Source organism: Helianthus annuus, chromosome 11 (assembly GCF_002127325.2).
Source record: "Helianthus annuus cultivar XRQ/B chromosome 11, HanXRQr2.0-SUNRISE, whole genome shotgun sequence".
Classification (NCBI taxonomy): domain Eukaryota; kingdom Viridiplantae; phylum Streptophyta; class Magnoliopsida; order Asterales; family Asteraceae; genus Helianthus; species Helianthus annuus.
The window spans coordinates 116,568,774-116,594,751 of record NC_035443.2 but is presented as its reverse complement, the minus strand read 5'-3'; the positions used below and the strand labels follow the sequence as shown (position 1 = coordinate 116,594,751).

At 38.3% G+C, this 25,978-nt stretch overlaps 2 protein-coding genes and 1 long non-coding RNA gene across 3 annotated transcripts; 1 reads left to right on the top strand and 2 right to left on the bottom strand.

Moving 5' to 3' along the window:
* Positions 1-5,686: 5,686 nt before the first annotated feature.
* Positions 5,687-6,289, bottom strand: LOC110933316. Its single transcript, XM_022176544.1, has one exon. The coding sequence runs from the start codon at positions 6,287-6,289 to the stop codon at positions 5,687-5,689; it is 603 nt and encodes a 200-aa protein (XP_022032236.1).
* Positions 6,290-6,415: 126 nt separating this feature from the next.
* Positions 6,416-7,267, bottom strand: LOC110933315. Its single transcript, XM_022176543.1, has one exon. It carries the CDS (start codon positions 7,265-7,267, stop codon positions 6,416-6,418), a length of 852 nt encoding a protein of 283 aa, XP_022032235.1.
* Positions 7,268-23,874: 16,607 nt separating this feature from the next.
* LOC110934610 lies at positions 23,875-25,550 on the top strand. Its single transcript, XR_002588479.2, has 3 exons — positions 23,875-24,008; positions 24,512-24,580; positions 25,340-25,550. It is a non-coding gene; the product is annotated as an uncharacterized LOC110934610 (long non-coding RNA).
* Positions 25,551-25,978: the final 428 nt, after the last annotated feature.

Here is a 25,978-nt window from a genome sequence, read left to right as displayed (position 1 = left end):
CGGCCCGTATACAATAGGGGGTGTGAAAATAAGATATAGGGTATATGTAAATAAGAGGGGCCTATATTTATCCTCCCAAATTGGAGAGACTGGGAGAGAAAATTTTCCTTCCCCTTCCCCTGTTAAATGAGACTCGGGAACATAGTGTAGGGGTAAATTTAACAAACCCTCCTCATGCGTTAATTGTCCAAAGCTTTTCAGTTAACTTGCTCAATGACAAGGAAAGCTAAGAGACACTAGGAGAGAAAACCATAAGAGAGAAATCCTACCTTCATCGTCCGTTAGTGTGAAACCATCCATCATCTCTCCAACCACCTTTTCCGATTCTGATGGCTCTACATATCGCTAAACGCCTCCTCCGCACCCGCGCCACCACCCCTACCGTTGCGCTTTTCTCAGCCGTTGATCAGAGCTTTTCCTCCACCTCTTCCGATCAGATTCGCGCCACTCTCTTTCCCAGCGACGACATCGGTCCCGAGATCGCTGAATTCGTCAAACAAGTTCGATTTGCTTTTTGCGGATATTCGATTCCACTGTATCATGATGATTTGATGTTTTACTATTTAGGTTTTTATTGTGTTATACTGTTGTTATGTATGTTATGTTTGTGGTTTGAGATTTCGTTGTTGTGTGTTGTTTTGTGTGAATTTAACACTGTTTGGTTGATGTAATTTACTAATTTGATTTGATATGATATGTAGTTTGAGATCTATGAGTCTGTTGGTTAACCTAATTGTTGGTTTCTGGATGAATAATGGAACTGTTAGCTAATGTTTTAGCTTATTTGTTAAATTAGTAAAAATGAAGTTAGGTGCTTCAATCGAACAAGCTACATTATTCTCGTGCATCATTATGTGAGTTATCCGTGTTCCGATTTATTGAATTAAACCTAATTTAGTTATGACTGTATGGAAGTTTGTTGAATTCGTTGAAAAGCATGATTATGATTCTAGATGTTGTTTTTGAAAGGTAAGCTGAGAGGTTAGGAAAAAGATAATTTTTGTTTGTTTGGATGATGTTTAAAAATATTATGTAATTGTTTTATGTTTGAGGTTTTATTAATCGTACGTACCTTTGTTTCTTCATTAAGGTTGGACGAGGAACCGGTTGACCAGAAGAAGTACTTTGAAGAGTTGTGCAAGCCTAAGTGTGTTTAGAGCTTGGCATGACTATCAGGTTATATTCCAAAGTTTGTGTTTACTTACATATGATTTTACCTATGTATTCATGATTTTATTCTCTTTGTTTGTTTATTTTTCATTGCAAATTTGTTGTCACTTGCTTGTTGAGTTAGTGGTATCCTAGCTTGATATGTATACATGGTCCACATTGTTATAGTAGGTCTCTTCAATCTGATAGGCTTTGCAAATGGAGATAAGGAAAAAACTATAGATCGCCTAAAGTGCAAGGTCGTGTGTTAACTTTGGGTTGAATATACATCATATTCATATTTATTATAACATTACCATTGTGCCTAGAGGGTGTATATGCATTGCAAATGTGCACATATGAGGTGTTTAAAAGATATGTTCTTAGTGCCATATGTTGATGGTCAAGGAAGAGAGAATGTCGAAGGCGCTTATTAAGAGTATGGCACATAATATAATAGGGAAATCTACGATACAATATAGAAGCTTCGGATGCACCCTTTGTTGTAAAAAGACTGCCTATCCGACAACCTGCGGTGCACTTTTATGGACTGCAGGTGAGGCCTGTAGTCCTGTACACAAGTGACCTGCTTCCATACACTTTGTTCAGATGCAAGCCGAGCTCTCCTGAGGTTATATAATAAAGGCCGAAGAAGGGTGACAAAGATAGAGATGATGGGTGTAATGGAGATGGAAAGAAGATGAAAGTGATGGCCGAGTTCCAAGGTTAAACACCCAAACAACATATCTGTCATAGTGTTATATAAGAAGAGAGAGTTGGATATTGAGTATGACATAAATTAAATAATCTGGCAGTTGCTTGTACATAGTGTATCTTGGGTTCTGCTTAGAGCTTAGCATCTTTAGTTGTATTTGTACAAAAACCTTCTTTAATGTATATAGGTTTTCCTTTTCTGTATTTGTATTACCTTATTTTGCGTGTTTAAAAATTATCAAAGCAGAAAATTTTATCTAGAATTTATTTATAAGTATTCTTTGAGTATCAGGCGCCTCACGCCTCAGCTTTGAGGATCTTAAGCACTTCGGATCGCCCAGTCTTTTAAAACCAAGATGTAAGGAAAGTTGGCAAGGAAGAGGGGGGGGGGGCAAAGGAACCATAAGGCTATTCCTGACTTGGCATGTGGCTAGGAAAATCAAGGATCGTCTCGTTTAATTTTGGTGTCCCCCATCGAGTGGTCCCACGACCAACATGAGGGAGGTTCATGATAGTTGATATAACATGTGTGCTCTGATGACTAAAGGTTGACCTCTATGTTAACTCTTGTGATTATCTTTTTTACATCTTTTGTCTACGTATTCATGCATGTGTATTCACAATGTTATCCATTGAGCATGATTAATTTTTTTACAGCATGTTTGCCTGTAGAACTGAGAACCAATGATGTACAGTGTACTGATTCTACCTGAAGAAACACAGAACTAATTTTAGAGTTAATTTGTTTGGTTTATGTTTCAAACATGAGGGTTAATCTTCTTAAACTTTCCTGAGCTCCGATTTGATTTGATCTTCCTGCAAAACAGAACACCATTAGCTCGTTAAGAGGGGAATATGGGGGTTTCCCTCTTAACCAGACTCCGGCGTGAGAATAAGTATCTGATTTGAGGAAATAAGTGTGTGTTAAGAGTGAGAGTGAAGAGAGTAGAATGGTTAACCTGTGCATGGAGGTCTCTATTTATAGCCGGAGAGGTGTAAGAAGAGATGGGCTGATGAGCCATGGGCCGGAAGGCGACAAATAGGGAATATCCTTCTTGTCTCACTGGTATCGACCGTTAGTGCCTTCTAGAAGATCTCCGGTGCTGGCGCACCATGATTGGAGCCACGTGTCCTCGTTGTCGGCCTTGCTGTCCCTCTGCCATCAGCAGGTAAGTGGAGATCATGGGACAGGCGAGCCTTTATCCCTTCGACGATACTTTTGTTGACACTTTCTACTTGGCCGTTGCCCTAAGGGTGCGCAACGGAAGAGAAAGTGTGCTCGATGTTCATCTCTTTCATCCATTCTTGAAGGTATTCAGAAGCAAAATTAGTGCCATTATCGGTTACAATCTTGAGTGGGAGGCCAAATCTGCAAATGATGTGTTCCCATATGAACTTGCGCTCCATCATTGCAGTAGTTGAAGCGAGTGCTTTGGCCTCCACCCATTTGGTGAAATAATCAACGGCAACAATTATGAATTTCACAGCTCCAGGAGCCTCAGGGAAAGGTCCCACCATATCGATCCCCCACTGCTGGAAAGGCCAGGCAGTGGACACAGGGATGAGATCATTTTTTGGGCGTAGGGTTTTCGGGGCGTGCCTTTGACATGAGTCGCATTTGCGCAGCTCCTTTAGAGCGTCAACCATGCGTGGGCCTGCATGAATGCCGCAGATGCCTTCGTGAATCTCCCTGATCAGGTAGCTTGCATCTTGAGGGTTAGTGGCCCTAAGAAGGATCTTCTGTACAAAATTCCTCCATTCATCTCATAGAACAACGCTTTGTTTTGTATCTTTCTGGCCTCTGCCTTGTTCTCAGGGAGAATTCCTTCTTGAAGATATTGAATGATAGGAGTCATCCATGATGGTGGCCCTATCTTGATTACATTCACTTGTCGCAACAAAACAGATGGGTTTTTTAAGACTTCGATTCTTACATCTTTGGCGAGATGTTGGAAGGCTGTTGAAGCGAGCTTGCTTAGCGCGTCTGCTGGCTTGTTCTCAGATCGATTGATATGAACAACCTTGTATGACTTGAACTGCTAAAGCAACTCCTTCGCTTGCTCTAAATACAAAGCCATAACTTCGCCCTTCGCATCATATAACCCATTGATTTGACTTGCGATCAGCAGAGAGTCGACATGCGCTTGTAAGTTTTGCGCTCCCATCTTGATGGCCAGGCGCAGGCCTTCCAAAAATGCTTCATATTCAGCCTCGTTGTTGGTATTCTTAAAATCCAACTTGATGGTGTATGTGAACTCATGTTTCTCTGGGCTAACATGGCGCAATCCAGCTCATGCGCCGTCTTCGTTTGAGGCCCCATCAGTATATAGCAACCATAATCCATCGGATGTGTCTTTGATGGGAGTGTTAACAACTTCACAATCTTTGATCTTATCCTCTGGGACTTCTGTGATGAAGTGTGCTAATACTTGACCTTTAATGGCTGGGCGTGGCCTGTACAGAATGTTGTGGTCCCCCAGTTCGATTGCCCACTTTGCCAAGCGACCTGATGTCTCTGGCTTTTGCAAAATTGTACCGATATGGAAGTTAGTAAGCACTATGATCACATGCCCAATAAAATACCTACGCAGCCTCCTGGAGGCATGTAACAGCGCGAGCACTAACTTTTCCATGGTGGAGTATCGTGTTTCTGGATCTGTAAGCACCCTACTGACATAGTAAATTGGAGTCTGAACTCCATCTCTTTCCACCAACAATACCGACCCAATTGCCTTGTCCGAAGAAGACAAGTACAGAATGAGTGGTTCTTTTTCAAACGGCGTGGTTAGTGTAGGGAGCATGATCAAACACTCCTTCATTTGTTGGAAGGCAGCTTATGCTTCTGGCGTCCATTTGAATTCTTGCTTTTTCACGCAGTTGCACAAAGTACTGATAAAAGGGTACGATTTTGCAGCGTGATTTGATAGAAATCGATTAAGCGCGGCTAAGCGGCCGACCAATCTTTGCATCTCTTTGATCGTGCACGGTGACGGCATCCGCTCTATGGCTTGAACTTTTTCGGGGTTAACCATGAAACCACCGTTTGTAACCACGAACCTAAAAATTTGCCTTCCTCCATACCAAAAGAACATTTCGCTGGATTCAGCTTCATGTTCACACTTCCTAGAGAATTGAATGTCTTCTCTATGTCCTTTAACATCTGGTCATCCTCGGGACTCTTGATCACGAGATCATCAATGTATACTTCGATATGCTTCCCGATATCTTCAACAAATATTGTGTCCATGAGCCGATGGTATGTTGCGCCAGCATTCTTGAGCCCGAAGGGCATCTTTGTGTAAAAGAAAATTCCGATGTCAGTGCGGAACGCAGTCTTATCTTCATCTTCCAGCACCATCTGGACTTGATGATACCCTTTATAGCAATGCAAAAAACATTTCCACCTGTATGACGCGAGAGAGTCTATCTTCTTGTCGATCTCAGGCAGCGAATAACAATCCTTGGGACATGCCTTATTGAGATCAGTATAATCAACACACATGCGCCATCCTCCAGTAGACTTCTCGACCATAACAGGGTTTGCAACCGAACTTTGATAGCGCATCTCCCTCAGAATTCTTGCCTTTAGCAGCTCACAAACTTGCTCATTCATAGCTTTCGTCTTATCCGCCCCTAGGCTGCGCCTTCTTTGCACTTTTGGCTCGACGGAGGGATAAGTGTTAAGACAATGTTCAGTGACATCGCGCGGGACACCGGTCATGTCGGCCAGAGTCCAGGAGAAAATGTCCATGTTCTTGAACAGTAACTGCTTGAGGTGCGTCCTGATATTTGGTGAGATTGCATGGCCTATCGTCACCGTTTGTTATGGGTACTTGCGGTTCAAGACCCATTTTTCTGGCTCGGTTGTTGAAATTTTTGGCGCTTTGACTGGGCGCGCATCCTCAGCTGCCATCACTTCCTTCTTTGCATAGATAATCGCCACCCCCGTCTCAGTTGGGAAGCCAATGGCTGAGTGGGGTGTGGAGGTCACCATGTTCATTTCTCCTTGGGTTTCTCTCCCAATTAAAACATCATGCTTTGATTTGACTGGCATCACCATGAAGTTGACGTTTATAGTTCTTGAATGTTTCCCGTCAGATAGCGTGACGGGGAAACTGATCTGTTCTAGTGGGAAGACCATCTCATTGTAGAATCCCGAAAGAGGATAATCAACAGGTTTGAGGCGCGCTTTTTCTTCATCATCAAACTGATTGAAGCATTGTTCATAAATGATATCAGCTGTACTTCCCGGATCGATGAAGATGTATTCTGTTTCATAGTGACCTATGATGCCAGTAATGACGACGGGGCGCGTGGCGCGTGGTCCCCCGCGTACTATCGGGAAGATGACTTGTTGCTCTTGCCATGCTGGTTCGAATGGGCGCTTGCCTTTGTCTCTTGCGCTGTATCTTGGTCCATTGACCATGTGTGTCTCTAAACGCCTAACCTTCTTCTGGTTTCCATCATCATTCCTCTAAATTTGGCGCGTCTCCTTGCGCACATTTTTGACCGGATGGCTTAACTTTCCGCTTTTCAGCGCTTTTTCAATTTCTTACCTTAGACTGATACAATCATCCGTCAGATGACCTGTATCCTTGTGAAAATTGCAGTACAGGTTTGGATCTTGCCCCTTCTTGTTTGTCATAGGCTTTGGTGCCTTGAAGTCATGGTTCTCCTTCATGAGCACCTCTTTCGGTGTCCTAATGAGCGGAGTCCAGTGTTTTTCTCGATTCTCGTTCCTGACTGCCTTTCGATAACCGATGCGATCGATTGTGTCTCGCACGTCTTCTTTAAAGCGAGGCCTTTCATCATAACTGCTGGACTGGTTTGCTTTCCACCCAGGGTTTCTGTTTTTGTTCCGCCTGTTGTTATCGCGCGAGCTTCCCTTGGAAAAACGATCTTCAGTGTAAGAGTTTTTGGTACCGGCCAACGATTCTTCGGTTTGCGCTACTATCTTCGCGGCCTCCATGAGTTTGTCCCATTCCTTGGGCATACCGTCTTTTCCTGTGATAGTCCTGATGAGACTATCACATCGAATGGCTTTCTTGAAGTGAGCGCGCATCAATTGTTCATTAACACCACCAATCTCTAAACATTCCTTGTTGAAGCTAGTGATGAAATCTTCTAGCCCCTCGTTGTCTCTGCGCCAGATGTCTGTTACCTTAGCTGTGTCGCACTGATAACGTCTTTGCTGGCTGAAATGATTTACAAATTGGGTTCTGAAGTCGACCCATGACGTGATCTTTCCAGGCGAAAGGCTGTCGAACCAGGCGTGAGCAGCCCCTGTGAAGGTCTTGATAAACAGATGGCACCACATTGGCATGTTCTGTCCTCCCATAACACCAACGCTTGTAAATACTCGAACATGATCGTCTGGGTCAGTTAGACCATTGAACTTTACCATTGTTGGAGGCAATTTTTCTTTTGATAGCTGGGCTAGAGCAATCTTTGGAATGTATTTCGAGTGTTCGGCTGCTTCAGCTGGTCTATAGGCGAGGCTGAAGTCTCGTTCCGCTTCTTCGCTGTATGCGATGCGCTGCCTTGGCTTGTAAGACTCATGATTTTCTGCAAACGGTTGAAAACTTAGGAACCCTCATCCTCTTGCCAAGTATAATCATCCGGATCCGTGTCGTCCCATTCGTTGTTCATGTTGCGCGGCCCGAGCCGGCTATGAACTGGACCCTTTTGAACATTTGACGGATGGTTATAATAACTGCCTGTCTCCCCACGTGTGTCGCGCGTGTTATGCATGCTTGGCCTTCTCAGGAGAGGAGGTATGTTGGTTCTTCCTTGAATATTCTGCTACGGGGGTGTCTGGCGCGCCCCCTGACTTGGACCCGGAGGAGTAACCAAGGATGGTTCAGCTTGCAGAATTGCTTGTTGCGCGCTCAAAGACTAATACGCAACGTTTATGGTAGCAATCTGTTTGGCGTACTAAGAAGCTAAAGTTTCGCCTTCTGGTAGCCCTAGTAACGCCGAAATGTTCGGGTTTGGAGCTGGGTTTGAAGGACCAGCGACATGACTTCCTGGGGTTCCCATTGGAGTGATGCGAGTGACGCTCGTGCGGGGTCCCCCAGTGTTTGTTGCTTCGATTTTGCCTATCTCCTCAACAGGTTGGACTTGGACGTTGTGATTGTCCTCCCCCAATCCTACGTTGGAGTTCGTGCCAAAACCGAAATCAGGGATTATCCCTTGACCAACCATGATCAAGAGAACAACGAAAACTTAGAAAAAAGATGATGAAAGTGATTCTAAAAGTCAGTGGGCGCCAATGAAGAAACACAGAACTAATTTTAGAGTTAATTAGTTTGGTTTATGTTTCAAACATGAGGGTTAATCTTCTGAAACTTTCCTGAGCTCCGATTTGATCCGATCTTCCTGCAAAACAGAACATCGTTAGCTCGTTAAGAGTGGAATATGGGGGTTGCCCTCTTAACCAGACTCCGGCGTGAGAATAAGTATCTGCTTTGAGGAAATAAGTGTGTGTTAAGAGTGAGAGTGAAGAGACTAGAATGGTTAAACTGTGCATGGAGGTCTCTATTTATAGTCGGAGAGGTGTAAGAAGAGATGGGCTGATGGGCCTTGGGCCGGAAGGCGACAAACAGGGAATATCCTTCTTTTCTCACTGGTATCGACCGTTAGTGCCTTCTAGAAGATCTCCGGTGCTGGCGCACCATGATTGAAGCCACGTGTCCTCGTTGTCGGCCTTGTGTCCCTCTGCCATCAGCAGGTAAGTGGAGATCATGGGACAGGTGTCGCCGCCCCCTGATTGGTGCCACATAGACGTCCTTGTGTTCTTATTGTCTCCTGCACGTCAGACGATCGTGGAGCATGATAGAGCACAGCCTGGTGGACACTGAATGGCTCTTTATTCTGCCACTTGTACCTTATGTACCTTCTGAAGTGGCCTTGCGCTCTAACTCCTGCGCGACCCTTGCTGAGCACGTAACTAGCCCGCGCAGGGTTGTAGGTGCTGAAGGCTCTTATTCAGAACGCTAAGATGTTATCTCTTGTTTGGACCTCGCACGAGGTCAAGCTCTGCTTAAGCAGCCCGCGCGGGTCTAAGATTGATCAGCTTGCTGAGTAAGGAGTATGGTCCCGCGCGCAACCTGTGAATGGTCTGCTCGGCTTTTTGGGACCATACCCCTTCACTACCATAGGCTAGCTTGTCGTGATTGACTATGAATTTAACTTAATTTAAGTACGTGATTGAGATTGTCATTTTTAGAGTTGTTCATGCACTCATGCATGTAAGTTCTCAGTGAACTGTTATTCTTGAACATTGTTTTCACATGTTTCTTGTTTAAACACATTACAACTTACCAATTTTGACAGTCTGGTCTAAAAGAGTAAAGTGTAGTTATGATGCTTTGGTAAATTCAATTGTGTTATAAAATTGGAACACTTTGTTCCTTTTTTATTTTTATGCGTTACTTCTTATAACTCTCTAATGGAGAACACAACTTTTTAAGATTGATAGATCATCACATAGCAGGCCAAAATGGGTATTTGTAGATACGGGTCAATCATGATTGGTATATGCATAGATGGTGGTGCATTTGACTTTTTTTTGTCAAACTACAGTTTTGCTTGGTTTTACTCGGTCTATCATTTTTTTTTCTTTAAAAGAAAACATTTAGTCTTCAATGCAAAATTACTGAGAATAATGACCCCCATTGTTAAGTTTTAATCGGTTTTTATAGCTGCTACAGATGCTAATATTAGTGTAAAAAAAAATGTACGAGAAGAATACCAACATCTGGAACGAATTCCTTGTGCCTTTGTAATAGACTACCTCATCGGTTCCAAATATATAAAAATTTTCTCAACTTAATAAAACAGGATTTATACTATGATCATTATATTCTTATGTTTATTCTTACTCTACAAATTTTCATTTTAACAGACATCTAGAAAGATATATCATAAATCTAAAAATTAATATATTTGATATTGTGAGTTTTTATTCGATGAATGTATATGATAGAGTGGGAGTTGGCTAGAAAGCCTAAGTTTCCTAGAAAGTCTAGGAAGCAATAGGGAGGTGACATGTGGCTTTTAGTTTTTTTTATTCAAAAGGGCGTGATGATAATTTGATTATTAATTTTATTTTGGAATATTTTATATCCTAAACTAACTATCCAGATATTTATGGAAACGTATATCTCTTTGACTATTTCAAACATTACGATTTCAAAAGGGTAGTTACTTTAAATTACGAAATTCAAATCATTAACAATTTCTTCACGTTGTGTTTTATCAGTTCCTGGGTTCATCATAATGTATTTTAGCAGTTACTGGTTTCAGGTACTACTTCATCACAATGTGTTTTATCAGTTACTAGTTACTGGTTGATATAATTTTTGGCATTCTTGATGTTGTATTTTATCAGTAGTTACTGGTCCACGTTGTGTTCTATCAGTTACTTACTGGTAGGGGTGTTCAAAACCGGATATCCGGAAATTCGGATATCCAAAATTTCAGATAGCTAAATTTCACTATCCGAATCCGCATCCGAAATTTCGGATATCCGAATGTTCGGATAATGAAACGGATATCCGAAATTCCAGAAATAATTGTTCGAAAATAAAAATCAAACAAAATATATCTTTTCAATCCATCAAATTGTTAACTAAAAAGCAACAAATCGAATGCAAAGACATTAATATCTTATACAATGGAAGAACAGACTACGTTTATCTATAAATGATAAGTTTGCACATAAACATCTATGTATTTCAGATTCTTAAAAGCAAAAAAAAAATCAAATTGATAATGTTTTACAACTAAATCCAAAACAAACTTCTTGATTAAACACCTGCACAAATCCATTCTATATCCAAACAGACCCATATATTACAAAATGGAGAAAAAATTAACACATCAATCACATACACTAGATTTTATCAATGTATTCATCATCGTCCTTGTCATCCTCCGCATCGACTTCACCGACGAATCAGCATTATCAACCTGGTAATCACGGAGGCCAACTAGGATGATGTCACCGGCGGCGATGGGCGTTTAGTACCGCACATACAGCGGCGTATTTTTGATCGTCTTCTTTGACAATGAGCTCAGATCTATTGGTATCGGCTTCGTTCTTAACTCTGTTGCGATTCCTATGTAGTCGGAAGTTTGATTTCAACCGATTAGGCTTGAAATATTGAATTTAGAGAAGAAAGTTAGAAGTCTGAGGTTGAGGGGGGCAACGAAAAAATGAAATTAGGGGACTAGGGTTTCTCTAAATGATATATATATTTAAATAAAATTAATAATTAAAAAATAACAAAATTTAACATTTCGGATATCGGATATTCGAACTATCCGAAATTTTTCAAAACCGATATCCGAATCCGAATTTTTAGATATCCGAAATTCGGATATCCAAATTTTCCGATATCCGAAAATTCAGATAATTCGGTTTCGGAATTTCGGATATTTCGGAATCGGTTTCGAATTCAGATTTTTTTACACACCCCTAGTTACTGGTTTCATCACAATGTGTTTTAGCAGTTACTGGTTTCAGTTACTGTTTCATCCCAATGTGTTTTATCGGTTACTGGTTGATATGATTTTTGGCATTCTTGATGTTGTGATTCAGCAATTACCGGTTTCATCACAATGTGTTACACCAGTTGTGATTCATGAATGGCATGTTCTTTTGTATTTTATCTACTGTTTCATCACAATGTGTTTTATCAGTTACTAGTTGATGTGATTTTGGCCTTCTTGATGTTGTGTTTTATCAGTTATTGGTTTCATCACAATGTATGTTATCAGTTACTGTTTTATCACAATGTGTTTTATCAGCTACCGATTGATACGATTTTGGCATTTTTGATGTTGTGTTTTATCAGTTAGTTACCGGTTCACGTTGTGTTCTATCAGTTGGCATTCTTGATGTTGTGTTTTAGCAGTCAGTCACTAGTTCGTCACATTGTGTTTTATCGCTATATCTGATTTATCGTTATTTTTTGTATGATTTGGTGTTTTCAAATGTGAGGGATTAGAGAGAGATAAAAAAATTGCGACATTTTTGGAGGTGGTTTTATGATTGGTAGTAATTTCCTTATTTAAAGCAACTTAAATAACACATGTACCCACAATCAATTAAATTGGCCTATATTAAAGACACGTATATTACCAAAATGCCGCCAAAATGATCTCAACCATTAAACACACTCATCTGATGGCCCAGATCGCTTCCTACACTTTCTAGAAAAAACACACTCTCCGTAGGATCCCCACTCTTATATGATAAATTAAGTTTTTAGTGGGAGTAAAGGGTATAATCCTTTTTTTTCTGCATAAAAGGGTCTAATCTATTTTTATTGGATTAGAGTTATATATTAACTTTTTAATGAGGAAGGATGACGTATACATAAAAAATATACTTTAAAAACTTCATGTTTTAACGTCAACATTTGTAATAGACATCATAACTGAATCTGATATAAATTAGGACACCCGCCGCAACGCGCGGGCATTCCCACTAGTATTTATAATAAGAACATTAACATGTTTATTTATCATTAAAATGATTTATTAATTGTTATAAGAAATAACAAAATTTAACATAAAAATTAATTGGTTTTCAAGGTATTATAAAAGAAAACGTCTTAACAAAAACTTTAGAGAAATATTAATATAGATTAGAAGGTTAGGTTTATGTGAAGAATATTAATTAAAAAGACTAGATATATTAACTTAAATGTAAACATTTAAGAAAGAATCTTAAACTTTAAATTATACTTTTAAGGTTTTAATCTTACGTAATTTGTTTCAAAAACTGAAAAACCGAAATAACCGAAACCGAAAAATCAAAATCAAATGGTTTTCAAATACCGAACTTTCAGTTACGGTTTTGGTTTTACCCAAAAACTGAACTGAACCATGCACACTGTAACGACACCCATAACACCTTATAAGGACCTCTGATCGTAACCCCAAACTTGTACGGTGCGAACCAGTGCGAAAAACAAAGAATCTTGAAACTGGACGCTCAGGAGACACGCGGGAGGGACCCCCTCCAGCTCCCGCGACAAGCGACAAGTAACCAGGACGTGTGGAACTTGATAAGATCGAATAGCAGGCTATACATGCAAACCAGGCTAGTCTAGGACTAGTGGTCACCAGCCGTGACACGAGGAAGAGTCCGCACACCTGTGGCTACGCGCGGGAGGGACCAAGTTGGCCCTATAAATGCAGGACCTTGGGACTGAAGCCTGTACACCTTTTCGTTCAAACTTTGACGAAAACCTCTACTTCTATTCTCCGTTTATTAGTATTACACCCCTAAGTCCTGCAAAGCTTTGCCCCGTTGTAAATATTTTAACCCCTAGTCACTGACTCGATACCCTGTTCGATCGATCCTAAACCCAACAACGGATGCCAAGGTGCTGCCTGAATAAGGCTACACTTTGTTAACTACGTTGGGGTTTTAATCTCGTGATGTATCGATAAAGTTTGAGTTGGGTTATTACACTAACACATGTGCATTGTATATTTTATTAGGAACTCAGGAATTATACCAGGATATATTACCAAGAGGCTGTTTAGTTAAAACCCTAAGTTTACAAAGTGAGTCATTCTCTTTTTATTTAAAATGCTTTGCAAAACCCTAAATGTTTTTCAGTTATACTTACAGTGATTAAGTTTTTGTATTCTGCAATTACTACTGGTATTTGGGGTTTTGTATACATTGCTTGATAATCTTCACCATTGGACAATAGGTGTGCCAATGTGTGATATGACAATAGTCACAGACCCGGTCGAGTGACAAATACTTTGGAGTTTTTGTTAGATATAAACATTGTAATCCCACTTGATACTGTAAAATATAACAATGTTTCTTTTTATAAAATGGAACGAACTCGCCAGTATTTTTGCTGATAAAATGTTTTCAAACGCGTTTCAGGTAACTTACTGTGAAGGTAATAGAAGCCCGCTATGGAGAACTGAAGGCTTAAATAAAGTGGCTATGATTACCTGAATAAAAGAAGAAATTTATGTTTTCAGTAATTAGGGTTTATCCTATAAGAACATTTGAATGGAATATAAGTTTTAGCCCATTTGTTTAATATTAAAAGTTTGGTGTTTTACAAACTCTGAAATTATTTCCTAACTACGATCCTGATATAATTTATTCTCCTGCAAATTTAATAAACACCGATACCACCTGTCATCTGGCTTCACGACTCCTACCTAAGGTAGGGTCAGAGGTTGTGACAGAAGGTGGTATCAAAGCCACTGGTTTAAGCCATTTAGGTGTTCTTTTAATACCTAAAACTTAAACATTATTGTTAGGAAATTAATATAATAACTTATGTGTTATTATTATGAATATAATAATCATATGTGTGTAGAATTTTTATGTTATTTTGACAATTTTTGAGTTCACAGTATGAGTGACCAAAATGTGTCCGATGCCTTTCAACACATGTCTGACTCAGAAATGGATGAAGGACCATCCGGGATTGCACTCGGATACGAGGCAGACATAGAAGAATCTTTTGTTTTCCGGGCTAAATCAACCGAAACCTTTCCACCTAAGAAGAGAGGTTGGTTTAACAAAGGAAAGAGAGAAAAGAGAAAGAAAAATAAAAACCAGGAAGCAACCATAACCCTAGTAGAGGGAACCGCTCAAATACCCGTGACCAAACCTCTGTGGGAGGAATTCGATAGAAGATTAGCAAATTATGATCTTTTCCAACCTGCAGGAAATGAAACAAACCTAAATCTGTTAGCAGAACCAGAACCCCAATTGTTACCATTATACCCAGAACAACCTCTAGGACCGATACAACTGTACCCTGAACCTATTCAAGAAAACCCACTACCTATACCAGCATTTAACCCCGAAGAAACCCCCAGGTAACCTGCACCAAATCCACTAGAACAATGGTGGACAAATGACTGGGAATTTCAGAACCTGATAAACGAACCCAATCCCTATTTACCATACGGAGAACCAGTACCTGCATACAACAAACCCATACTAGCAATACTCCCTCCTATGAATCCTGAAAATATAGTTGAACTTCGTCACTATGGCGAAGAACTTATAGACGAAGGAAACAGGATCCGTGGTATAGGAGAAAATCTCGTCTGGAAGTACGACGAGAGGGAGATGCAGTTCTGAAAAACGACAAATCCAAATATACTATAATATATATATACTTTCCTTTTAATTTGATAATAAAAGAGAATATAAAATCTATAATAGTAATAATATATATATATATATATATATATTTATGTAGCGACACATATAAATACTAACTTGTAGAATTATAGTTATAGTTTGTATGGATGCATCATATATATATATATATATATATATATATATATATATATATATATATATAGTAAACGTCGTAATGATCAACGGTTTTGATTAAATGTGTTCAAATATTTGTTTGTTTAACTTATTATGTGATATTAACACATGATAATGTTTACAATCCATATGTCGAACGAAGTAAATTAGGAAGTTCAGAATAATAACGATAACGGAAACCACGTGGATAAAAGTGCTATAGAACATATAGTAGCACAAGGAATAATAGATGCCATGCCATTTATTATCGATGCTATTAATAAACCTAAGACGGTAAACGATAATACTATTAGAGGCAGTAAACGTACGCACACCGAACCGAGGCACAATGTTAACAGAGATAATAGCATTCTTGTCAAAGCTCCAATTCCAAAACAAAAGAAAACCATCGCTTATGGTTGTTCTTACAAAGAATTCCTGTCATGCAAACCAATCGAATTCTCGGGTAATGAAGGAGCCATTTCAGCCTTACGCTGGTTAGAGAAGACTGAAGCGGTTTTAAAAATTAGTAAATGTGCTGAAGAATATAAAATCATGTATACTTCTAACCTTTTCAAAGATGAAGCATTAGAATGGTGGAATACTATTCTTCAATCAAAAGGAAGTGACATGATCTATAATATGGAATGGAATAATTTTAAGGAAATAATTGAAAGGAAATTTTGTCCTCCTCATGAAAAGGAGCAGATAGCCAATAAATTCCTAAACCATAAAATGATTGGGGTAAATTGTCATGAATTTACTACCAAGTTCTTCGAGTATACTAGAATAGTACCAACATTGGCTTTGCCAGAACCAGTATTAATCTCCCGTTACATATGGGGATTTATCAGTGAAATCAGAGATATGGTCAAAGTGGCTAGACCACAAACAATTGAAGAAACAGTGGAGCTTGCTAACACTCTGACAGATGGACTGATACGCACACAGGAAGAAAACCAGAAAAAAGGATCTAGCCCAGAGGATTACCCAGGAACTACGTTCTGGTAATTCCTACCGTAAGAAAGGAATAGGTTTGTCTTCTTCATCGCCTTTCTGGAAGTCCTGTAAAAAGAAACATTCAGGAAAGTGCGTGGTGTTTTGCAACTTCTGCAAGATACCGTGACATAAAGAAGAAGAGTGTAGAAGAAAAGCTCGCGCTAGAATATACTACAACTGCAGAGAGGCATGTCATATCCGACCAAACTGTCCAAAACTGGCTACAACAACTAACAACAAGGCAAAGGCAACGGAAGGACCTAAGAAGAATGCTAGAGCATTCGTACTAACAACCAAGGAAGCCGAGTTAATTCCGGATGTGATTACCGGTACGTTGCTCGTTCATGATGTCTATGCTAAAGTATTATTTGACTCTGGTGCAAACCAAAGTTTTATAAATACTACTTTCTGTTAATTACTCAATCAACCACTAACTAAATGTCACAACCCCCAACCCCATCCTGGGAGCGGGAGCCGCGAACCAGTCGGTGTTTATTAATTTGGCAGCGGAAATTTTCATCAGGACCGTAGTTAGGAAATATTTTTATCAGAGTTAAACACCAAAAGGTTTAAAATAGATAAATGAGATAGAACCCGAGTTTTCTTTACAATACATTGATAGGGATAAACCCTAATTATTGAAAACAAAATCTCCTTTCTATTTAGGTAACTTTTATAGCCACTTTTCTAAGCCTTTGTAACACCCCTAAATTTATTAAACTGTATATATTGTTGTACATGTATAAGTTGGAATATTAATCATAAAATAATGAGAATCGAAACTAGGAATAATTAACCTAGTTAAATTCTTAATTTAAAAGATGGGGAAATCAAAGAATTATAACCATTGTATTAACTTGGAAACTTAAGGGACTAATTGTGTAAATTTTGAAAGATATTTTGTTCAAAATCTGGATAAACATCAAAGACACACATTTTGTGTGTGTCTAGAACCATCAGAAACCCAGGGATGAACTCTCCTTCTTTCAAAATCCTAACTCCTCTAAATTCACTCAAAATCCAAGAAATAAAACCCAATTGAAGGTGAATCAAGGCTGAATTTATGATCCTCATACTTAGTAGGTCACAAGGTATGTTAAATTTTTAGATATAATGATGTTGGGATGATTTTGAATTCTCATAACAGAAATTAGTGGTAAATTAATGGATGTTATGGGTAAATTTTAATGAATACAAGTCTAGGAAGGAATATTAGACTATGAATTGATTTATTCATGTCAAAATTCATGAGTTTCATTACTTGTCATATAAGGGTATATGGGTTTTTGTGAAGAATTCATGTAGTCTTGTGATATTGGATGTTGATTGATGGTTACGATGCAAATTATAGTGTGATTATAGTGTTCTTGATATATGAATCGAATAACTATGCCTAAACAAGGTTAAAGTTATTAATCATGAACATGACAATGTTAGAATACTAAGTATGCACACTAGATGTTCGACAAAATGCTTGAATGAATTGAAATACTTGAAAAGTATGAAATAATCGTTTAATTGATTAAACAAGAGTATGAGATATCGAATATTGAACCATGAGTTCTAAACAATATATTCGAATCAAATTTTATGGGTGATTTGGGTGGATCATCAAGTGGACAAGGCGGGTCGGATAACCGCTTAAAAGGAAAGCTTTGAAAAGGTACGCGGCTATTCGCTTCGTAATATCTGGTTTTAGTACTTTTATGCTTAGTTGTGGAATGATAACTAAATCGTTATAAAGTTGGATAATACTAAAAACGAAGGATTTCGTTTGTAGTATCCAAACACGAAAAGGTAGAAATGTCGAGAATATAGAAAAGAAGAAAGTGGTGGATTCCACTTAAAAGTTCACCAGGTTAAATTGACTCGGATACTATATCTTTGATTAAAAAAGGGCGATGGATTCGCTAGTGAAATCAATCAGGTCAAAATCACCAAAGTATTAAACTTTGGTAAGTTAAAGTGATAAATGTTGCTAATTAAGTCAAAACGGAAAAATTAGGACATATGTACCTTATTATCGGCACTTGAGTTTTAGTTTAATGTGTCGTAATGTAAGCAGATGATAAGATGTGGTTCTTATGGAAGTTTTGAGCTTATAAGTACATTTTATACCTCATTAATGTAAACGGGTCGAATAATTTGAAACACTCCTACTGTTCAGTGAACACTCCTACTGTACAGTGAAAACTCCTACTATTCAGTGAAAACCCCTACTGTTCAGTGAACACTCCTACTGTACAATGAAAACTCCTATTATTCACTGAAACCCTACTGTACAGTGAATACTCCTACTGTACAGTGAACACTACATAGAGCTGGAAAAATGTTGTTCTTTTATGTGTTTTGACTTTAGTACTTGTTAATACACATTATAAACATCAATGACTAATGTTTTGAAAAATTTCTGGATTATAGGTGATGGTAGCGAATTGCGGATGATGATCAAGTACCCGAAAGGATCGAACACACAAATGTCAAAGCTTCCGCAATTATAATAGTCCTTTTGAAATGAAACTTATGTGTAATAAGTAGAAGTAGTTTTGTTGAAAATATTTAAAATCCATGTAAATTATCATTTTGTGGATATTTGGTAAAAGATACTTATAAAGTGATATATGTTTCAAGTAAATTACTCAATGTTTTTAAAGGTCTTACAAGTTGGTATCAGAGCCTCGTTAAGATAAAGTGTGTTCGGTTCAAAGCTTGATCAAGACATCTGGTAAGAGTTAATTATAAATGAGTCTAGATTTATAGAATTAGATAATGAAAAATATATGAAAGGTGTATGGGAGGAGTGTATGAATACGCTCGAACCCGGGGAAATACACTAAGTAAGAAAGGTAAGGCAAGATATGTACTTGACCGAACCTAAAAAGAAATACACATTACTTGTGATTAAGTATGTGTAATATAAATTTCCATGTAATAAGGTGGAAATGAATTAAATAGTTATTGATTAACTATTGTGAATATTTCAGTCAAAGCAATGGCCGGTGAAACCGGAAAGGAATCAACATCTCGTGTAACTGAAGAGATGAAAGCTGCTATTTCCGAGGAAGTCGGAAAAGCTTTAGAAGCTAGTCTACCGCAGTTCATTGATAGACTACAAACTACGCTTTTAGCGGTAATAGACGATAAGATGAATGAAAAGAAAGATGCGGGTAAATCGAAAGCGTGCCCATATAATAAATTTATGGCATGCAAACCCCCGTTATATCATGGTGAAGTTGATCCGATCGTTTGTCAACGATGGATTAGCGACATTGAAGGGGTATTTGAAAGGACCCATTTGTGATGAGACTGATTTCGTGGCATACGGAATTGTTCAGTTAAGAGGCAAGCCAAGGATTGGTGGGATAATCTGAAGAAGGAACAGGGAATTGAGGCCACGAGAATTATGACATGGGAAGAATTCAAAACATCGTTCCTTAGACATCATAGCCCGAAAGATATAATCAATAGGATTAAAGAAGAGTTTATTCAGCTAAGGCATAATGTTGAGTCGATAGAGAAGATTACAGGAATCTTTCTCGATAAGCTCAGGTTTTGCAATGAGCTGGTTCAGACTGAATAACAGAAAATATATTACTACTACAACATGCTGAGCGCGGAGTATCGGGAGTTTATGACTCCTTCAAAATACGGGCATCTTACAGAGATAGTGAATGCCGCACGTGAAAGGGAAATTGAGCTGAAAAAGCAGATTGAAAGGGGTGAGCGAGGGGTGTTTGATAAAAACCCAATCCCCGCAAAGAAACAAAATCTGAATGAAGCTCCGAAGAAAGGAGTTGACAAAGGGGGGATACCTCCATGCAAAATTTGTGGAAAGAATCATAAGGGCGAATGCTATTTTAAAAACAAACCATGTCCTACTTGTGGCAAAGTGGGACATGTGGTTGCAAATTGCCCGGGAAAGGTGTCAGTATGTTATAGATGTTACAAACCGGGACACAAAAAGTCTGAGTGCCCGGAGTTAGAGGGAACCAAAGACACCACTGATACAAAGCCTGCTGCTCAGAAAGCAAGGGCAAGGTCATGACAGCCGCTGAAGCTAAAACTGAACCTGATGTAGTTTCAGGTATATTTCTTGTAAATTCAATTCCAGCACGAATTTTATTTGATACGGGTGCAAATAGATCTTTTATATCACATCGATTTATTCAACACCCTACATTCACGTTAACAAAATTACCTATACCACTTGAAGTAGAAATAGGTGATAATAAAAGTTTTATTGTTTGTGATATGTGTTGGAATTGTAAACTGAGCATTAACGATGAAGAGTATTTCGTTGATTTAATTCCCATGTCAATGGGAGAATTTCAAGTGGTAATCGGGATGGATTGGCTAGCTCGATATCACGCGAAAGTAATATGCAACCGTAAAGAGATACAATTAATGTCTCCAAGCGGAAAACATGTTACTATTTATGGGGAGAAAAGCTGCAGCCCTATAATCTGTTCTTTCATCAAAGCTTGCAAGCTGGTTCGACATGGATGTAAGGCGTATATGGCTTACATACATGATTCGACAAAAGAGGCTCCAGAAATCAAAGACGTACCAGTTGTACGAGAATTTGAAGATGTTTTTCCGGAGGATCTACCAGGGTTACCACCAGAGCGTGAGGTGGAGTTTGGTATTGAATTAGTCCCGAGGGCGAAACCGGTAGCCAAGGTTCCTTATCGATTAGCGCCATCAGAACTACAAGAGTTGTTGTCGCAATTACAAGACCTTTTAGACAAAGGATTTATTCGATCGAGCGTTTCTCCGTGGGGAGCGCCAGTATTATTTGTGAAGAAGAAAGACGGAAGTGTGAGGATGTGCATTGATTACCGGGAGTTGAATAAACTCACAGTAAAGAATCGATACCCGCTTCCTAGGATCGGCGACTTGTTCGATCAATTACAAGGCACAAGTTGGTTTTCGAAGATTGACTTAAGATCGGGTTATCATCAGTTGAAAGTAAAAGAAGAAGATATACCAAAAACAACATTCCGAACGCGTTATGGGCATTACGAGTTTTTAGTAATGTCTTTTGGATTAACTAATGCACCTGCGGCTTTCATGGATCTTATGAACCGCATCTGCAAACCAATGTTAGACAAGTTGGTGATTGTTTTCATTGACGATATTCTTGTATATTCAAAGAACGATGCGGATCATGAATATCACTTGCGCGAAGTGCTTGAAACGCTTAGGCGTGAGAGACTTTACGCAAAGTTTTTAAAATGTGCCTTTTGGCTGCGTGAGGTACAGTTTCTAGGACATGTTATTAATGCCGAGGGGGTGTCGGTAGATCCGTCCAAAATAGAAGCTGTGACTAAATGGAAACCTCCAAAGAATCCATCAGAGATTAGGAGTTTCCTAGGTCTTGCGGGTTATTATCGGAGATTTATACAAGATTTCTCCAAAATTGCAACTCCATTAACTAAGTTGACCCGTAAAGAGGAGAAATTTGTATGGGATAGTGCATAAGAAGATGCCTTCCATATCCTTAAAGAAAAATTGACCAGTGCCCCTGTGCTAACGTTACCAGATGGGACTGAAGATATGGTTATTTTATTCAGATGCATCCCAGCTTGGTCTCGGATGTGTACTTATGCAGCGAGGAAAGGTGATCGCGTATGCTTCAAGACAATTAAAGATTCATGAAAAGAAATATCCGACACACGATCTGGAATTGGCGGCAGTAGTCTTTGCTTTAAAAATATGGAGGCATTATTTATATGGTGTGAAATGTACTATTTTCACTGACCATAAAAGTCTCCAGTACTTCTTTGATCAAAAGGAGTTAAATATGAGATAACGACGTTGGTTAGAGACGGTGAAGGATTATGACTGTGAAATTCATTATCATCCCGGAAAAGCCAACATAGTTGCAGATGCACTGAGTAGGAAAGAAGAATATTCACCTATTCGGGTACAGTCGATGCAGTTAATAGTGACCTCAGGGTTACTTGAACGAATCAAGGAGGCGCAAACTGAAGCTGTAAAAGAAGAAAATGTGAAAAAGGAAAGAATAGTGGGTCAGCTCAAAGACTTGCAGTATAATAGTAATGGATTGAAAACCCATTTCGATCGAATCTGGGTTCCAAACACTTGCAATGTTAAAATTCTTCTTCTTGATGAAGCCCATAAGTCCCGCTATTCTATTCATCCGGGAGCTACCAAGATGTACAAAGACTTTAAACAAAATTATTTGTGGCCTGGAATGAAGCGAGACATCACAAAGTATGTGGAAAAATGCTTAACTTGTTTACAAGTAAAAGCAGAACACCAGAAGCCTTACGGTAAACTTCAGCCGTTAGACATTCCGGTGTGGAAGTGGGAACACATTACTATGGATCTGTTAACTAAATTACCAAGAACATCACGTGGATTTGATGCTATATGGGTAGTAGTTGACAGATTAACCAAGAGTGCTCATTTTATTCCAATTAGAGAAACATACACTTCTGAGAAGATGTCGGAGGTATACACGAATGAAATCATATCTCGCCATGTAGTACCAGTGTCTATCGTATCGGATAGAGATACGCGCTTTACTTCAAGCTTTTGGCGCGATTTTCAAGAAGAAATGGGTACTAAATTATTCATTAGTACCGCATATCATCCGTAAACCGATGGGAAGAGTGAAAGAACTATTCAGACGCTCGAAGATATGCTGCGTGCATGTATTATCGACCTTGGTGGTAGTTGGGATGTTTATCTACCACTAACAGAGTTTTCATATAACAATAGTTATCATTCCAGTATTGGAATGGCCCCGTATGAAATGCTCTACGGTAGAAAGTGTCGAACCCCGGTGTGTTGGGGTGAAGTGGGTCCGCGAGAATTAGCCCATAAAGATGTAGTCAGGATTACTAATGAAAAGATTGAAGTGATCCGGGCTCATTTAAAAGCTGCTCAAGATCGACAAAAGTCCTACGCAGATAAAAGACAAAGACCAATCGAGTTTCAGGTTGGTGATATGGTTATGCTTAAAGTATCTCCGTGGAAAGGGGTTATCCGATTTCGAAAACGGGGAAAATTGAGTCCAAGATTTATTGGACCATTCAAAATCGTGGAACAGGTAGGTAAGGTTGCATACCGACTCGAATTGCCGGAAGAATTGAGTAGTATACACAACACTTTCCATGTTTCACACTTACGAAAGTGCTTAGCTGATGAAACAACTTATGTAAGCTATGACGACATTGAAGTTGATGATAAATTGAATTATGTCGTAAAGCCTATCGATATTCTTGATCGCAAGGTCAAAAGCTTAAGGAATAAAGAAATTAATCAAGTTGAAGTCAAATGGGAACACCGGAAGGGATCAGACACCACTTGGGAGTCCGAAGAAGAAATGAAACGCTTATACCCTTCCTAATTCGGTACGTATTCCGATTTCGAGGACGAAATCCTTTTAAGGGGGGTAGATCTGTAACACCCCTAAATTTATTAAACTATATATATTGTTGTACATGTATAAGTTGGAATATTAATCATAAAATAATGAGAATCGAAACTAGGAATAATTAACCTAGTTAAATTCTTAATTTAAAAGATGGGGAAATCAAAGAATTATAACCATTGTATTAACTTGGAAATTTGAGGGACTAATTGTGTAAATTTTGAAAGATATTTTGTTCAAAATCTGGATAAACATCAAAGACACACATTTTGTGTGTGTCTAGAACGATCAGAAACCCAGGGACGAACTCTCCTTCTTTCAAAACCCCAACACCTCTAAATTCACTCAAAATCCAAGAAATAAAACCCAATTGAAGGTGAATCAAGGCTGAATTTGTGATCCTCATACTTAGTAGGTCACAAGGTATGTTAAATTTTTAGATATAATGATGTTGGGATGATTTTGAATTCTCATAACAGAAATTAGTGGTAAATTAATGGATGTTATGGGTAAATTTTGATGAATACAAGTCTAGGAAGGAGTATTAGACTATGAATTGATTTATTCATGTCATAATTCATGAGTTTCATTACTTGTCATATAAGGGTATATGGGTTTTTGTGAAGAATTCATATAGTCTTGTGATACTGGATGTTGATTGATGGTTATGATGCAAATTATAGAGTGATTATAGTGTTCTTGATATATGAATCGAATAACTATGCCTAAACAAGGTTAAAGTTATTAATCATGAACATGACAATGTTAGAATACTAAGTATGCACACTAGATGTTCGATAAAATGCTTGAATGAATTGAAATACATGAAAAGTATGAAATAATCGTTTAATTGATTAAACAAGAGTATGAGATATCGAATATTGAACCATGAGTTCTAAACAATATATTCGAATCAAATTTTATAGGTGATTTGGGTGGATCATCAAGTGGACAAAGCGGGTCGGATAACCGCTTAAAAGGAAAGCTTTGAAAAGGTACGCGGCTATTCGCTTCGTAATATCTGGTTTTAGTACTTTTATGCTTAGTTGTGGAATGATAATTAAATCGGTATAAAGTTGGATAATACTAAAAACGAAGGATTTTGTTTGTAGTATCCAAACACGAAAAGGTAGAAATGTCGAGAATATAGAAAAGAAGAAAGTGGTGGATTCCACTTAAAAGTTCACCGGGTTAAACTGACTCGAATACTATATGTTTGATTCAAAAAGGGCGATGGATTCGCTAGTGAAATCAAACAGGTCAAAATCACCAAAGTATTAAACTTCGGTAAGTTAAAGTGATAAATGTTGCTAATTAAGTCAAAACGGAAAAATTAGGACATATGTACCTTATTATCGGCACTTGAGTTTTAGTTTAATGTGTCGTAATGTAAACAGATGATAAGATGTGGTTCTTATGGAAGTTTTGAGCTTATAAGTACATTTTATACCTCATTAATGTAAACGGGTCGAATAATTTGAAACACTCCTATTGTTCAGTGAACACTCCTACTGTACAGTGAAAACTTCTACTATTCAGTGAAAACCCCTACTGTTCAGTGAACACTCCTACTATATAGTGAAAACTCCTATTATTCAGTGAAACCCCTACTGTACAGTGAATACTCTTACTGTACAGTGAACATTACATAGAGCAGGAAAAATGTTGTTCTTTTATGTGTTTTGACTTTAGTACTTGTTAATACACATTATAAACATCAATGACTAATGTTTTGAAAAATTTCTGGATTATAGGTGATGGTGAATTGCGGATGATGATCAAGTACCCGAAAGGATCGAACACACAAATGTCAAAGCTTCTGCAATTATAATAGTCCTTTTGAAACGAAACTTATGTGTAATAAGTAGAAGTAGTTTTGTTGAAAATATTTAAAATCCATGTAAATTATCGTTTTGTGGATATTTGGTAAAAGATACTTATAAAGTGATATATGTTTCAAGTAAATTACTCAATGTTTTTAAAGGTCTTACAACCTTCAGTGCTCTCCAGCTGGCTTCAATTTGGCTTTCACATTTTGTTACCTGAAACGCGTTTAAAACATTTTCGTCAGTGGGAAATACTGGTGAGTGAATCCCAATTTAACGAAGAAGAGTTTTATCAATTCACATTACTGAGGGCGATTACAATGTTTATATCAACACAATTACTCATTAAGTACTGTCAATCCTCACTGGTGGGTCATATTACACATTGGCTATCTTGTTGTCCAATGGTAACGTGTTCCACATTTTGTATACAAAACCCCAACATACCGGCAGTAATTGAAGAATTACAAATACTCAATCACTGCTATTTATAATTTAAAATAATTAAGGTTTTGTAAAAATAGTTTACAAAAAGGTTTACAAAAAAAAAGAGATTACTCACATTGC